The sequence below is a fragment of the Pan troglodytes genome, chromosome 12 (assembly GCF_028858775.2).
Source record: "Pan troglodytes isolate AG18354 chromosome 12, NHGRI_mPanTro3-v2.0_pri, whole genome shotgun sequence".
Taxonomy (NCBI): domain Eukaryota; kingdom Metazoa; phylum Chordata; class Mammalia; order Primates; family Hominidae; genus Pan; species Pan troglodytes.
The window spans coordinates 58,161,661-58,175,227 of NC_072410.2; the positions used below are offsets into that span (position 1 = coordinate 58,161,661).

At 37.4% G+C, this 13,567-nt stretch overlaps 1 protein-coding gene across 6 annotated transcripts in view; it reads right to left on the reverse strand.

Annotated features, from left to right (window-relative positions):
* AFTPH (aftiphilin) overlaps positions 1–13,567 on the reverse strand; it is a 67,932-nt gene that overhangs the window by 29,368 nt on the left and 24,997 nt on the right. For all 6 annotated transcript variants that reach the window (XR_010149437.1, XR_010149438.1, XM_515513.9 and 3 more), the window contains exon 2: positions 10,095–12,061. Coding sequence is in view for 4 of the 6 variants with exons in the window: in XM_515513.9 (XP_515513.4) it covers positions 10,095–12,029 (1,935 nt within the window). In the remaining 2 variants the exon portion in view is untranslated. The remainder of the gene's footprint in view (positions 1–10,094; positions 12,062–13,567) is intronic.

Sequence of the window (13,567 nt, forward strand, 5' to 3'; positions counted from 1 at the left end):
TAAAATAACCTACCACAAGAACAGTTTCTCTTATGACCAGACAGGTTTTTTTCAGGAAATAGATTTTCCCAAACAGATTGTGATCAGACACTAATTTTTTAAAGAAATCACTGCTATTTTGAACATAAAATTTGAGTACTTGGGATAAAAGGTGTATCAAAACTGTGAGAGTGGCAAAGGTTTCAAATTTGTTTTTCAAAAATTTTTTGGGGGTACATATATTATTTTAATCTGTTTTAAAATACAATCATCCTCTCAACATCAGCCAAGGATAGTTTAACATATGCAAATAAATCAGCAGTAAAATTCAGTATCACATCAAAACTCAAGTTAAAGTAAAATATTAAACTTGGATTTCTTCTTATGAGTACAAAGGAACTTTGCTTATATTACTCTGCTTATGTGAACTCCTATTTCAATACAGAGTATATGCAGCCATAATGGGAAATCTACTGGTTTTGATTAGGTGGGGGCACAACACAAATCTTCAAACTCCTTGTAGCAGATTAATGCAGAAAAAGGTTGCATCAAACAGTGACATTTACTAACATATTACAGTACGTGTGGACTTGAATTAGATGTAAAATTCCAAAAAATAGATACTTTATTATTTAGAATTGGTGAAGTGACACTGGCTGAGCTCTAGTTTCCTTAGGCACGTAAGGCAGTATAAGTAAAGCAAACAATATCATTTTAACCCAGTTCAAGAAAGTGGGAGCCTAAATTCAGCAAAAGATCAAAAGATGTACTCTGAAACCTACTCAGAAGCTGCAAAAGCTTGCTATCATGTATCATAATTTTCATTTAATGCTCACATAGTGCCCACCATGTGGCAGACATTATTCTAAATGCTTTACAAATTTTAGCTCATTTAAGTTTCAAAAGAACCATATGAGGGAGGTAATAATATCATCTCCATTTCCTGGATGAGAAAAGCAGAGCAGAAAGAGGTTAACTTCCCTGTGGTCACATGAATATTAAGTGGAGAGGCTGAGTTCCTACCCAGGAAGTATAGTTTCAGTGTAGGTGCTCTTAACCACTATATTATGTTGTCATCAAAGCAGTTCTAAGTCCAATTTCTAAAAATTACAAGAGCTTTGAGGGCAGGGACTATATCTTTTTCTTGAATTTCTAGTACCTGGGTTCCTGCACATAGTTGGTATTAATGTGCACTAGATTAAAAAAAAAAAAAAGCACTTCGCCTTCATTTAGGACTGCAGGGGGCATAATTGTTCTACTTATAAAAGTATATCTTATTGTAAGCCATCTAAATCATTTTTATACACAGGTTGGGCATATTTAAATAATTACAAGACATAAAATAGCCAAATTTTGTCTTCCATATACCATATTATGCTTGACGCTCTACATGTATTACTCCATGAATCTTCTAAAACAAACTCCAGAAGTATTGCTGTCTTCATATTACAGATGAAGCAACTATAGTTCAGGAAGATTCAGGTAAGTACCATAGCCTTACTGGTGGTACAGTACACAGCAGATATTTGATTCAAAGTCTGACTCCAAAGCCTACATTCTTTTCACTAAATCATGTTTTTCCCCACATTTTGTGGTCTTTCAAACATTTCTAGCCATAATTAGATAAGGGATTTACCTGTTAAATGGTGCGGTGATAACTATGCTTAAAGCAAATGATTTCATCTAACACTACAATTCATTGTTTTCAACAAAGTTAGTTGTTAATTCTTACTAAAGAGTCAGTGCTGCATTCTGAATATGAAGGTAACAAATAAATGCACACTTAGCATACTAAATATTTAGCTGATGTTACAATACTAAACGTCAAATTAAAATAATATTTACAGCAATTACTTGATTTTTTTTTTTTCTAAGAGATGGTCTCACTCGCTCATTCAGGCTTCAGCGCAGTGGTGCCATCACAGCTCACTGCAGCCTTGAACTTCTGGGCTCGAGCGATCCTGTCACAACCTCCTGGGTAGCTAGGACCACAGGTGAACACCACCAGGCCTGGCTAATTTTTATTTTTTATTTTTTGTAGAGATGGCGTCTCACTATGTTGCCAAGGCTGGTCTTGAACTCCTCCTTTCAAGCAATCCTCCTGCCTTGGCCTCCCAAAGCACTAGGATTTCACATGTGGGCCACCACACCCAGCCCCAATTACTTGAATTTTAAATGCCATCATCTTCAAAGTATAAAGAGGAAAAATAGTCCTTGGTTCTCCCTTGAATATGGAATAAACTGATGACTGGCTAGCTGAATACCAGTTTATGTGACTCAGTCACACCTTTTCATTCATAGAAGTACCAACTTCTAAGCCTGGCAAACAGCACATCTGGCTATTAAACATTTTAAAAACTGGGGCTCTGATAAATGTAGGATTAAAAATCAAATGCTATTCAAGGCAGGTACCATACCCTCCTTTTTCATTTTCTCTATTAATGTCCAATGCTATGAAGCCAAGTAAAGGAGCTATGCTACTTACACAGAAGTATACTTGTGCTTAGACTAGTTCATACCTATCAAAAACCATTCTGAATGGAAAGTAGCCCAAAGCAGGAGCTTTCGCTCTCAAAATAGCCTGACAGGTGAGTATACTAACAAGAGCCAGAACTAGGGGGTAATCCCACGCAAATTCTGATTTGCCTCCCTATTACTTTCTTTTTTTTCCTCCCCCAATATGGAGTTTCGCTCTGTCACTCAGGATGGAGTGCAGTGGCACGATCTCGGGTCACTGCAACCTTTGTCTCCCGGGTTCAAGTGATTCTCCTGCCTCAGCCTCCCGAATAGCTCAAATTACAGCCGCACACCACCATGCCTGGCTAACTTTTGTAGTTTTAGTAGAGATGGGGTTTCACCATGTTGGCCAGGCTGGTCTCAAAATCCTGACCTCAAGTGATCCATCCGCCTTGGCCTCCCAAAGTGCTGGGATTACAGGCATGAGCCACCATGCCCGGCCCCTCCCTATTACTTCCTGTTAACCAAAAAACACATTTTATGGAGAAAGGGCTCAGGAAAGTCGTAATGCATCCTTGGCTACACCACATCTTCAAAGGTACATTTGCTTTTATAGCTTTTCCCTCTTTCCCAATTTTCTCATTTCTTATATATTCATTTTCCTATCAGGGTCCTTCATTACCTTGAATGTCTTTATAATTATTATTATTTTTAAACCAGATTTGGTTTCTGGGAAAGCAAAAAATGATTACCCAATGGTTTAATTCATCAGTGGGGCAAAGCTTCATGTATGAATTGACAACTTTTACTCATTCCTAGTTCTGTCATGTCTTTATGTCTGGAGGTAGTGGAAGAAAGTCCCAGGGTATATAAGCAGCCATTTCACTTTATCCATTGGTGCAAGTAAGCCATTTAATCTAATGCAGAGCTTCTCGACTGGCACGTTTTAGTCACAAACAGGTTCCAGTCTTCCATAAATCCTGAAAGCTATATATGGATGTAAGGTGTTCCCTCTTGTGATGGTTAAATTTATGTGTCAACTTGACTGGGCCATGGGGTGCCCAGACATTTGGTCAAACATTATTCTGGGGTGGAGCATGGTGGCTCATGCCTATAATCCCAGCACTCTGGGAGGCAGAGGCAGGCAGATTGCTTGAGCCCAGGAGTTGGAGACCATCTGGGCAACATGGCAAAATCCCATTTCTATAAAAAATACAATTAGCCAGGTGTGGTAGCACACACCTGTAGTCTCAGCTACTAGAGAGGCTGAGGTGGGAGGACTGCTTGAAACCAAGAGGTGGAGGCTGCAGTGAGCAGAGACCATGCCACTACACTCCAGGCTGGGCAACGGAATGGGACCCTGTCTCAAAAACAAACCAAAGAACGCGAAAACATGTTATTCTGGGAGTACCTGTGAGGGTGTTTCTAGATGAGATTAACATTTGAATTGGTAATCTGACTAAAGCAGATTGCCCTCCCTAATGTGGGTAGGCCTCATCCAATCAGCTGAAGACCTGAATAGAACAAAAATGCTAAGGAACTTCTGCCTGATTTTGAGTTGGTACTTCAGTTGGACTTGAGCTAAAAAATCAGCTCTTCTTAGATCTTAAGCCTGCTGGCTTCTGGGCTGGAACTTACACCACTGCTCTCCTGGTTCTTAGGGCTTTGGACTCAGACTGGAACTACACCATCAGCTCTTGGGTCTCCAGCTTATGCACTGTGGCTTTTGGAACTTCTCAATTTCCAATAATCAATCTCTCTCTATTACCTCCACTTCTACTTCCCCTCCCCATCCTTCCCTCCCTAACCTCCACACATACCCTATTGGTTCTGTTTATCTGGAGAACTCTAACTAATACACCTCTATTTTATAAATGACTACATCTGGGCATAAAGAGATTAAGTGTATTGCAAGTCTCATTCAGCTTTCCAGAGGGGTGTACACAGGACCCCAGACTCTGGTTCTTATGCCATTCAAATGCCTATCTCCTTTAAAGGACAGCAGGTCCTTGAATAATGTCATTTTGTTGTAATGTTGATGAGAAAAACAACTGATTCCTGGCTGCAGCCACTACCTGTGTGGAGTTTGCACATTTTCCGCATGTCCACATGGGTTTTTTTTCTGGGTATGCCAGTTTCCTTATAGATCCTAAAGATGTGTACATTAGATTGTCTAAATTGTTCCAGTCTGAGTAAGTGCTGGTATGTGTGTGTGAGTGTGCCCTGCAATGGAATGGCATCCAGGCCAGGAATAGTTTCAGCCTTGTACCCTGAGCTGGAGGGATAGGCTTTGGCCACTGGTGACCCTGAGCTGGAATAAGTAGATTGCAAAAAGAATAAATTACAAAATAAACATTCGTGAAGTCTACAATAATCATACAAATGCACAGCAATAAATTATGCAGTATGAAAGTGCCCAGTGAGCCTGCCAGATTTGTGATTGTTTTTGAATTGTATGGTGGTAGGAGGTGCTCCTTAGATCATTTTTGCTTTGCAAACGTTTATCCCTTGATTTTACCCAGCACCACTATGAGTGATGTCACTCACTGATTCACCAAAAACTGGGTAAGTAATTATGTTTCTTGTTCTTTGTAATCTTTCTTAAATGTAAGTATAGCTCACATTTATTTCAATGTTTAATATTAGAAGTGCTTTGTTTCTTTATTTAGAGGTTCAGTGATGTTTCTGTGACCAGAAAGATGCCATAGAAACTTAACTCTGGTTTATATCAGTTAGCCTATGGTAAAATTGGTTTTGTTATATGTCCTTTCACTTAAAGTTGCAGTTTCCAAGACCGTATCAAGGATATTAAGTAATGACTTAAGTATTTTATATTTAAGGTAACTCTTGATATTCCTTCAACTTATTTCCAGTTAGTTTTCCTTTCTTGCTTAGGGACAGGAGTTGATTAATATCAATAGTTTTAATATTGATAGCATTAGGTTTCACACTCAAGTAGAAGTTTAGAAGAAACATTAAAATCCACTGGGTAATTTAATCTTCCATTTAAAAGGATATCTTATGCTGCAGCACCATTAAATATTAAGTAAGCTATCAAGTACAATCTACAACTGTATACTTACCAATCCCCAATTTCAAGCTGTATAAAGAGTGACCAGCTGTAATATTCACCAGATCTAAACATGATTTTTCCCTTCTGTACAGTTTCTGAATAAATCTAATAAAGCATTTCTATTTTGAAATTAAACACCAGATAGTCAAATTTTCTGAGGAAAAAATAGCAAAAGGAAATTCTATCGAAATAGTTAAATAAGGAAAGATCTATAAGGAAAGCTAAAGTCTTACATCTTAATTCTCTTATTTTGTTGCTTACTTCTGTTTTCAGTTGTATGTTCCAGTGTTCACAGGATGGAAAACCTGCATAAATATTAGCTAGATGACTAAATAAGTGAAGATAAAAAGGTAGGACTGGTTATTTTCAGTTTAAGAAGACTGGGTTTCTATGCCTGTAATCACAGCTACTTGGGAGGCTGAGGCACGAGACTCGCTTGAACTCAGGAGGCATAGGCTGCAGTGAGCCGAGATTGCACCTGCACTCCAGCCTGGGCGACAGAGCAAGATTCCGTCTCAAAAACAAAACAAACCAGTAACTTAATCTTGAACTAACACAAGCCAAGGTATTAGTAATTCTCTTCTTTTTGGTGGCACTTGACTTTCAAAGCTCTCAAAACAAATCTTCAGCTAACAACATTTTCCCTGTAGCATTATCAATTGGATGTCTAATAAAAAATAACTCATAGCCTCCTTTTCTATACCCAATTAATATAAACAGATTACTTACCAATTACCTAAATTTCTAAATGATATCCAGAACAATATTTTAAAATTTTACAAAAGCTCAGGGTTAAATGCAGTGCTTATGACATTCATTATCTCTTTTATCATGTATCTATGAAACAAGGCATTTTGGTTATTTCAATCAAGATTTCTTTCTGAAACAAAAAAGTTAAAAAAAAATTTCCTGGCTTCCCAGGACAGAAAAAAAATTGTTAAAATAACACTCATAAAAAAGGACTGCTTTGAAATGTAAGGAAGGTTTTGTTGTTGTTGTTGTTGCATTTTGTTGTTTTAAATCTTTAGCCAAAAAGTGAAGACCTCGTTCTCATTCGTATAATGGAGATACCACTACTTACCTTCTCTACAATTTATACAAATGTTAACAAAAGAATGAAATATACTAAACTTCAGGTTCTCAGAAAAAATTATTCACCGAAGGGACAAGATATCTATTTCTCAATAATGTTCATGTATGGCTTTTACATCAAAGCTTGAACCCTCTGAGACCGGCTGGACCCACAGCTGAGAATTAGGCTACGAACATTTTTTTAATTTTGAAAGAATTCTTGCTTGACTTTTCGCTACCTAAGTAACAAATTATTGCACTAACCCCAACGAAGACATATTTATTAACATTTTAAGATATCTTTTTGGTGGGCTAAAAACAGGAAAGTGCTAAGAAATGGGGACCTGGACAATGTCACATACCAAATAGTGAAAAGTGGAAGAAATCTGAAATGACCAACTATACCATCTGTCCGACTTCACAAAACAAAGATTTGTTTTCCATGCTTGTTTAATCAAACAAATTAAATCAAATTGCCACGTTTGTTTAATTAAGCTCTGAATTCTAAAACACGTTCTGTCAAAGCAAAATTCGGACAAAACCACTTGATGGCATTTTGTTCAGGACACTTGTGGCATCCAGGTAAGATTGAACAGAAATAAATCATTTCAACTTTTACCACTAAAAAACTTAATGCTTACTGTTATTAATATGTGAGGAGGCCAGGCACGGTGGCTCACACCTGTAATCCCAGCACTTTGGGAGGCCGAGCCGGGTGGATCACCTGAGGTCAGGAGTTCGAGACCAGCCTGGCCAATATGGTGACACCCCATCTCCAATAAAAGTACAAAAATTAGCCGGGCGTGGTGGCATGGGCCTGTAGTCCCAGCTACTAGGGAGGCTGAGGCAGGAGAACTGCTTGAACCCGGGAGGCGGGGGCTGCAGTCAGCTGAGATCGTGCCACTGCACTCCAGCCTGGGTGACAGAGCAAGATTCTGTCTCCAAAAAAAAAAAAAAAAAAAAGTGAGGAATTCTGTGCTGTTCCGAACACTGTCTGGAGCAACTAGGGAAAACATTTTAAGAAAAATACTAATAAATCTAATCCTCTCCAAAAGGGCTAAATTAATGCACTCTTCTAGCAGAATCTGAAGCCCAAGAAAGAAAGTGCCAGCCACAATTCTCTTTCACAACAGCAGGGTAAGAACGAGAGTCTTTGTTCAATCTTTCTCCACTTCTGACTCAGTCACTTACTCAGCAGGGTTTATCCATTTCACTACTTCAACTTTCTTCCCAAACTTCTTCTGGCCTCCTCCAGCAGTTTCTCTTTCCCAACATCCAAATTCTGTTCATTTTCCATAACCCATTAGCAAAAATAGAAGCATGAGGCCTTACCCAAACAAATCTAAGAAAGTCTTGTGTGTGTGTGTGTGTGACAGTCTCTCTCTGTAGCCTAGGCTGAAATGCAGTGGTGTGATCTCGGCTCACTGCAACCTCCACCTGCTGGGTTCAAGTTATTCTCCTGTCTCAGCCTCCTGAGTAGCTGGGATTACAGATGCACGTCACCACGCCCAGCTAATTTTTGTACTTTTAGTAGAGACAGGGTCTCACCATGTTGGCCAGGCAGGGCTAGAACTCCTGACCTCAAGTGATCCACCCACTTCAGCCTCCCAAAGTGCTGTGATTACAGGCATGAGCCACTGCACCTGGTCTCAGAAACTCTTAATGCATCTTGCCCCATCTATACAGTTTGTTTTATTTTTATAAAAAAAAGAATCATACTATAAAATTCTTATTTTCTAGCAGATTATTTCACTCATTTTAAAATTTCCTTTTATATTCACAGAAGTTCTTTGAAGTAGGTATTACCTTCTTTGTATGTACAGCTGAATTCAGAAGTAACCTATCCAAAATCATAAGGCTTTTTAAGAGGCTGGGTCAAAATTCAAACTCAGATCTGTCAGATTCCATGAAGCCCATATGCTTTATTATCTCCTATATCCAGTTATCAAATTATACATAAATAACTTCAATCAACTTGTATGATGCAAGAAATTCCTACTTGAGTGGTCACACTTTAAAAAATTCATTATCTGATGATGTTAAAAGTTCTAAGGCTACAAATTAAAGATCACCCAATACCAGTGTCACCCTATCCTCTAGTGAGATGAAACTAAATAGGGAAAGGGTTAGGTCAAAAGCAACAGTCCTCATTTAGCATCATAATTAGTTCACTTCTTGTTTAAAATGGCAAGGTTCTGCCTAAATAATGAATTGCTCAATAGGAATAATACACATTAGCCAAACCATGTAATAACTGAATTAGCAAATTAAACTACTTAGACACAAAAGCCAACTAAAAAGCGATTAGCTATGCACACCAACTGGTAATACCATAATTTCTCTAATATCTTACTGTCTCAAAGTTATCAAGGCAATGAAATATAAGTATTTCAATTACAAAGACTTTGGAAAGATTTCCAATTGAAAATGGTTTTCTTAGCAAAAGATAACTGGAGAAATAAAGTTTGTAGATTCTGAGTTTATTAACGGTATATTTAAAATAAGCTTGTGGATCAGGTGTTAGTTACATATATCAATTGTCAGTATAAGGCAGTGAGGTTCAAGGGAGTGCCCTCTTCCACACCCCTGGAGTTGAAAAAAGGTAAAGTTTAGCACAGAGTGGAACTCTGGACTGGGGAACAACCTAGATATCAAGCTACACCTCTAGGGGCTAATTTAGGTCAAAGTGAATCTTAATGAATCTTTTCTGAAAGAGTCTGAATCAAAAAAGGATAATGTATAGGAGGTAAGGGGTAAAAATATTCTCCCCGACACACCTACTCTCTAGGAAGAGCTAACAAGTACATTTGTAAGAAAGTATAGGCAAATAAATACAACTACAATAAGTGAACCTATAGTTATTTCTTATTTTAGGACTAAACCTTAATTCATCTCATACCCTCACCCCAAATCTTTTAGTAGCTGCTAAATTATGAGGAAAAAGAAAAATTTGCTTTTTTCTAGTTGTTTTTCTGTTCTTCAATTCACTATAGCCTTTGGCACAGAATGAGGTTTCAAATTCTGCTTGTTCTCTCCTGGAATCAAAACCGTACTTGAATTTCCTAGGTCTTTGATGGAAAAAAATTAACATTCTATTCTTAAGCTTAAAAAAAAAAGATCCAAATCTCAGTTTAACCTTCTTTTAAAATCACTGTAAAGGGTAATACTGAAGGATTTACTGGAACCGTCAATTAGCTAATAAGTGTGGGTTTTTTTTTTTTTAACATATATGGTATTTATAGTCACCAAAAAATCCAAGTCGATGAGTATCTGTAAATATTAACGAAACTCATTGAGATAAAGAAAAATCTTACGCACTTTACTATAGGACTATTTGTAGTTTCCCAAAGGGTTGTGAAAAATGTAACCAACCCACAAATCAGACAGGCATTATACATCATAACGAGACTCCTTTAACAAGTACTCAGTTGAAAAAATATTTTTTGAAAAGCTGAAATTAGAAGCCTCCACAATAATTAATACATCATACAAAATAGAGAAAATTAGTAAATACCTGAACTGAAGTGGCTGATTCCTGTAAATGGCCACTAGCAACTGCTCCTTTGGAAGTTGCTGAAGGTACACTGTGCGTTTTGGGGGTTCCTGGAGTATCAATATTTTCATCTGTCCTATGTGACTGCCAGGCTTCCTTTCGATGATGAGATTCAGTAGCCTGCTGGTCTCCAAAAGCAGCCCAAGAACAACTATCTTTTTGTTCATCCTCAAAAGCATTCCAATCTACAACTTGGCTAGGACCAGCTGAACTGAAGTCTGCAAAATCATCAGAGTCTTGAAAACCATTGCAGTCATCCTGAATATTTGGCACAGAATCAAAATGTCCAATCTCACCTTCTTGCCCATTTTTAAGTTTTGAAACAGGTTCAGTGCCTGTTCCACTAGATTTTCTTGCCAATTGACATTCTTCTGATAAATTATCAGAAGTCTGTTTTAGGTCTGACTTTGTTAATATTGTCTCCTCTTGGCAAGAAACAGCATTTATATCCCCAAATTCTCCAAAGTCATCACCTGGTTCACTAAAATGTGGAAAGTGCTCTGAAGACTCTTCAAAAGTGGCATCACTCATTGAATCTTGAGTACCAGTAACAAAAGGTGGAGTTGAGCCACTGGCAGTGCCAAAGTCACCAAAATCACCAAAATCATCTTCATTGATATCATTGCAAGTCACAAAGTCATTACTACTATCACCATTTTTTACACTTGAAGAATCATCCAAATCATTTTCTTCTGTGGGGTCAATGTTTGGGCTTTGGAAATTAGTAAACTTTCTACTTTCTTCTTTGGGAGAACCAACTTCATCATCAGAAGTTTTAACAGAATCCATGCATAGGTGAGCACATTTAGAAGTAAGTAAGTCAAGTTTTTCTTCAGTTTTATATTGTTCTCTCCTAATGGCTTCTGAATTATCAGCTGAGTCTACCAAACTCCAAGCCTTTGACTGAACACCTGACTGTAAAAATTCATCTTGTTGCAGTGTTGGAAGGCCTTGTTTTTCAACACTGAAACCTCTGTTAGTCACTATGCTTATTTCTGAAACACAAACCTGATCCTCTCCATCAGTGTCTCCTTTGTTATCCAAGCTTCTACCCAAAGACACTTCTTTTACAGAATTCAGTTCATTGACTCTATTAATTTTATTGTTTTCCCGAATGGTTAGTGCTTCTCTATCATTTAAAACTGCACATTCTATTTCTTCTAATTGTATCCTTTCCTTTTTGGAAAATGTGGCAAAATCTGCAAATTCCTCAGCAGGACTAGGTACAGAGTCTAAATTATACTCAGTGCTATGAGTGCTAAGAGGCTTCCGTCCCTTTGAATCAGCTACATTGTCCAGATCATCTGTTCCCTGAGGATTTACAGTTTCCAACACTGCAAACCCATTTGTTAGAATCTCCAGACAAGGAGGCTTTTCACCATTACAGCTCTCTAACTGCTTGTTTTGATGAACAACATTCATATTAGTTCTAAAATCTTCTGGAGAGAAACTTTCAAGTGTTCCAACATTCTGTCTCTGCTCCACTACTTTATTTAAATTTCCTGGTCTTTCCATGCCATCAATGGAAGTATCTAACATTTCAGATGAAATTACTTCTTTGCTGGTGGTAGAAAGTAAAACATCAGACTGTCCTTTCACAGGAGCAGAAAGTTCAGCAGTGATGTCCTTATCATTACCATTTTTAATGGACTTAAAGCTTGTAAGGCTATCTACATTTTCTGAGAATTCATGAATTGGCATAAAATGGTTTGAAGGTACAAACTCTTCCTTGGGACGAGTATAATCTGGTGTATCAAAATCAACAAACCCTACACCAGAAGGGCTAACTTCTGAAAACCCACCAAATTCCCCAAATTCATCATCATCATCATCCTCTGCTCCATTGTCTAATGGTGGTGGGGATGAAGAGTACATTCGAATGATGTCTGGCTCCATTGTTCAGTTGCTTTCAAATAATTAATTTACACCTGTAAAAAAAAAAAAAAGAATTTTTGGAGGGGACAGATTACATAGAACAAGATCTTTCAAAATTCTCTCAAAGCTACTTTAAAACAATGCAAATTTACAATGCCCTATTTTGTCTCCTTTTTTCCTTGACCATTTCCTGCATGATGTTTTGTATCTTTTAATCTATTTTTCTCTTAGGTGCAATTACTTTACACAGCTATAGTGTACTGGAAAAAAAAAAAAGTTCTCTTGGACTACATGTTACCAAGAGCACTGGTAGTACATTAATGAAATGTGGGGATTCCAGATAATTCTGAATATACACTTATAAAAGTACACCTACAAAATTCTCTCCTGGGGTAAGTGCTTATTCTGTTAAGTTCTCCTTCATTTCATTAAGGATTCAGTGCTTGCCTTATGGATTTGTATGAGTTCTTTATATTAATAAAGGCATCAAAATTTTATCTGTAATAATTGTTACAAATATTTTCTTCACTTGGCTTTTCAATGTTTATTTCTGACCCAAGTTAATTTTTAAATACTTAATAATTTGAAATAGTTTAAGACTCAAAAAAAGTTGGAAATACAAGAGTTCTTGTGTATATTCCACTTAGCTTCTCCCAGTGGTAATACAGTAATAAGGTAATAACCATAACACATGGTCAAACCAGGAAACTGACATCAGTACAATACTATTAACTCAGGTACAGACCTTGTTTGGATTTCACCAGTTGTGTGTGTGTGTGTGTGTGTGTGTGTGTGCATGCGTACAGTTCTAAAAATTTTATATGTGTGGATTAGAGTGACCATCACTACAATCAGGATAAGAACTGTTCTATCAACACAAAAAAAAACTCCATCATGTTACCTCTTAATAGTCACACTCTTCCCTAAACCCTAATCCTCGATCTATTCTACATCATTATAATTTGTTACATCAAGAATGTTATACATAAATAGAATCACACAATACATAACCCTTTGAAGCTGGCTTTTTCCCTCAGCCTAATAATGCCCTTGAGAGCTATCCATGTTGCTGCATTTGTCAACAGTTCATTCTTTTTCTTTTTCTTTTTCTTTTTCAGAGACAGGGTCTCACTATGTTGCCCAGGCTGGTTTCTTAGGCTGAGCAATCCTCCTGCCTCAGCCTCCTGGGTAGCTGAGACTACAGGTGCACATCACCACTCCTGGGTCTGACTCTTTTTCATTGCTAACTAGCGTTCCATTGTATAGATGTACCACAGGTTGTCTACCCATTCACTCCATATAGGATATGTGGGTTGTTTCCAGTATTTTCTTATTACAAATAAAACTGCTATGAACATTCATGTACAGATTACTATGTGAACCCATGTTTTCATTTCTCTAAAATATATAAACCCAGGAGTGTGAATGCTGGGTCATGTAGCATGCTCAACTTTATAAGAAACTGCCAAGCTGTTTTCCCAAGTTAATTTTAGGAAGTCAAATCAATTGATTTTTTCACGAAGATGAAGAAAGTTTTATGCAACTTTCTTCATTATTTT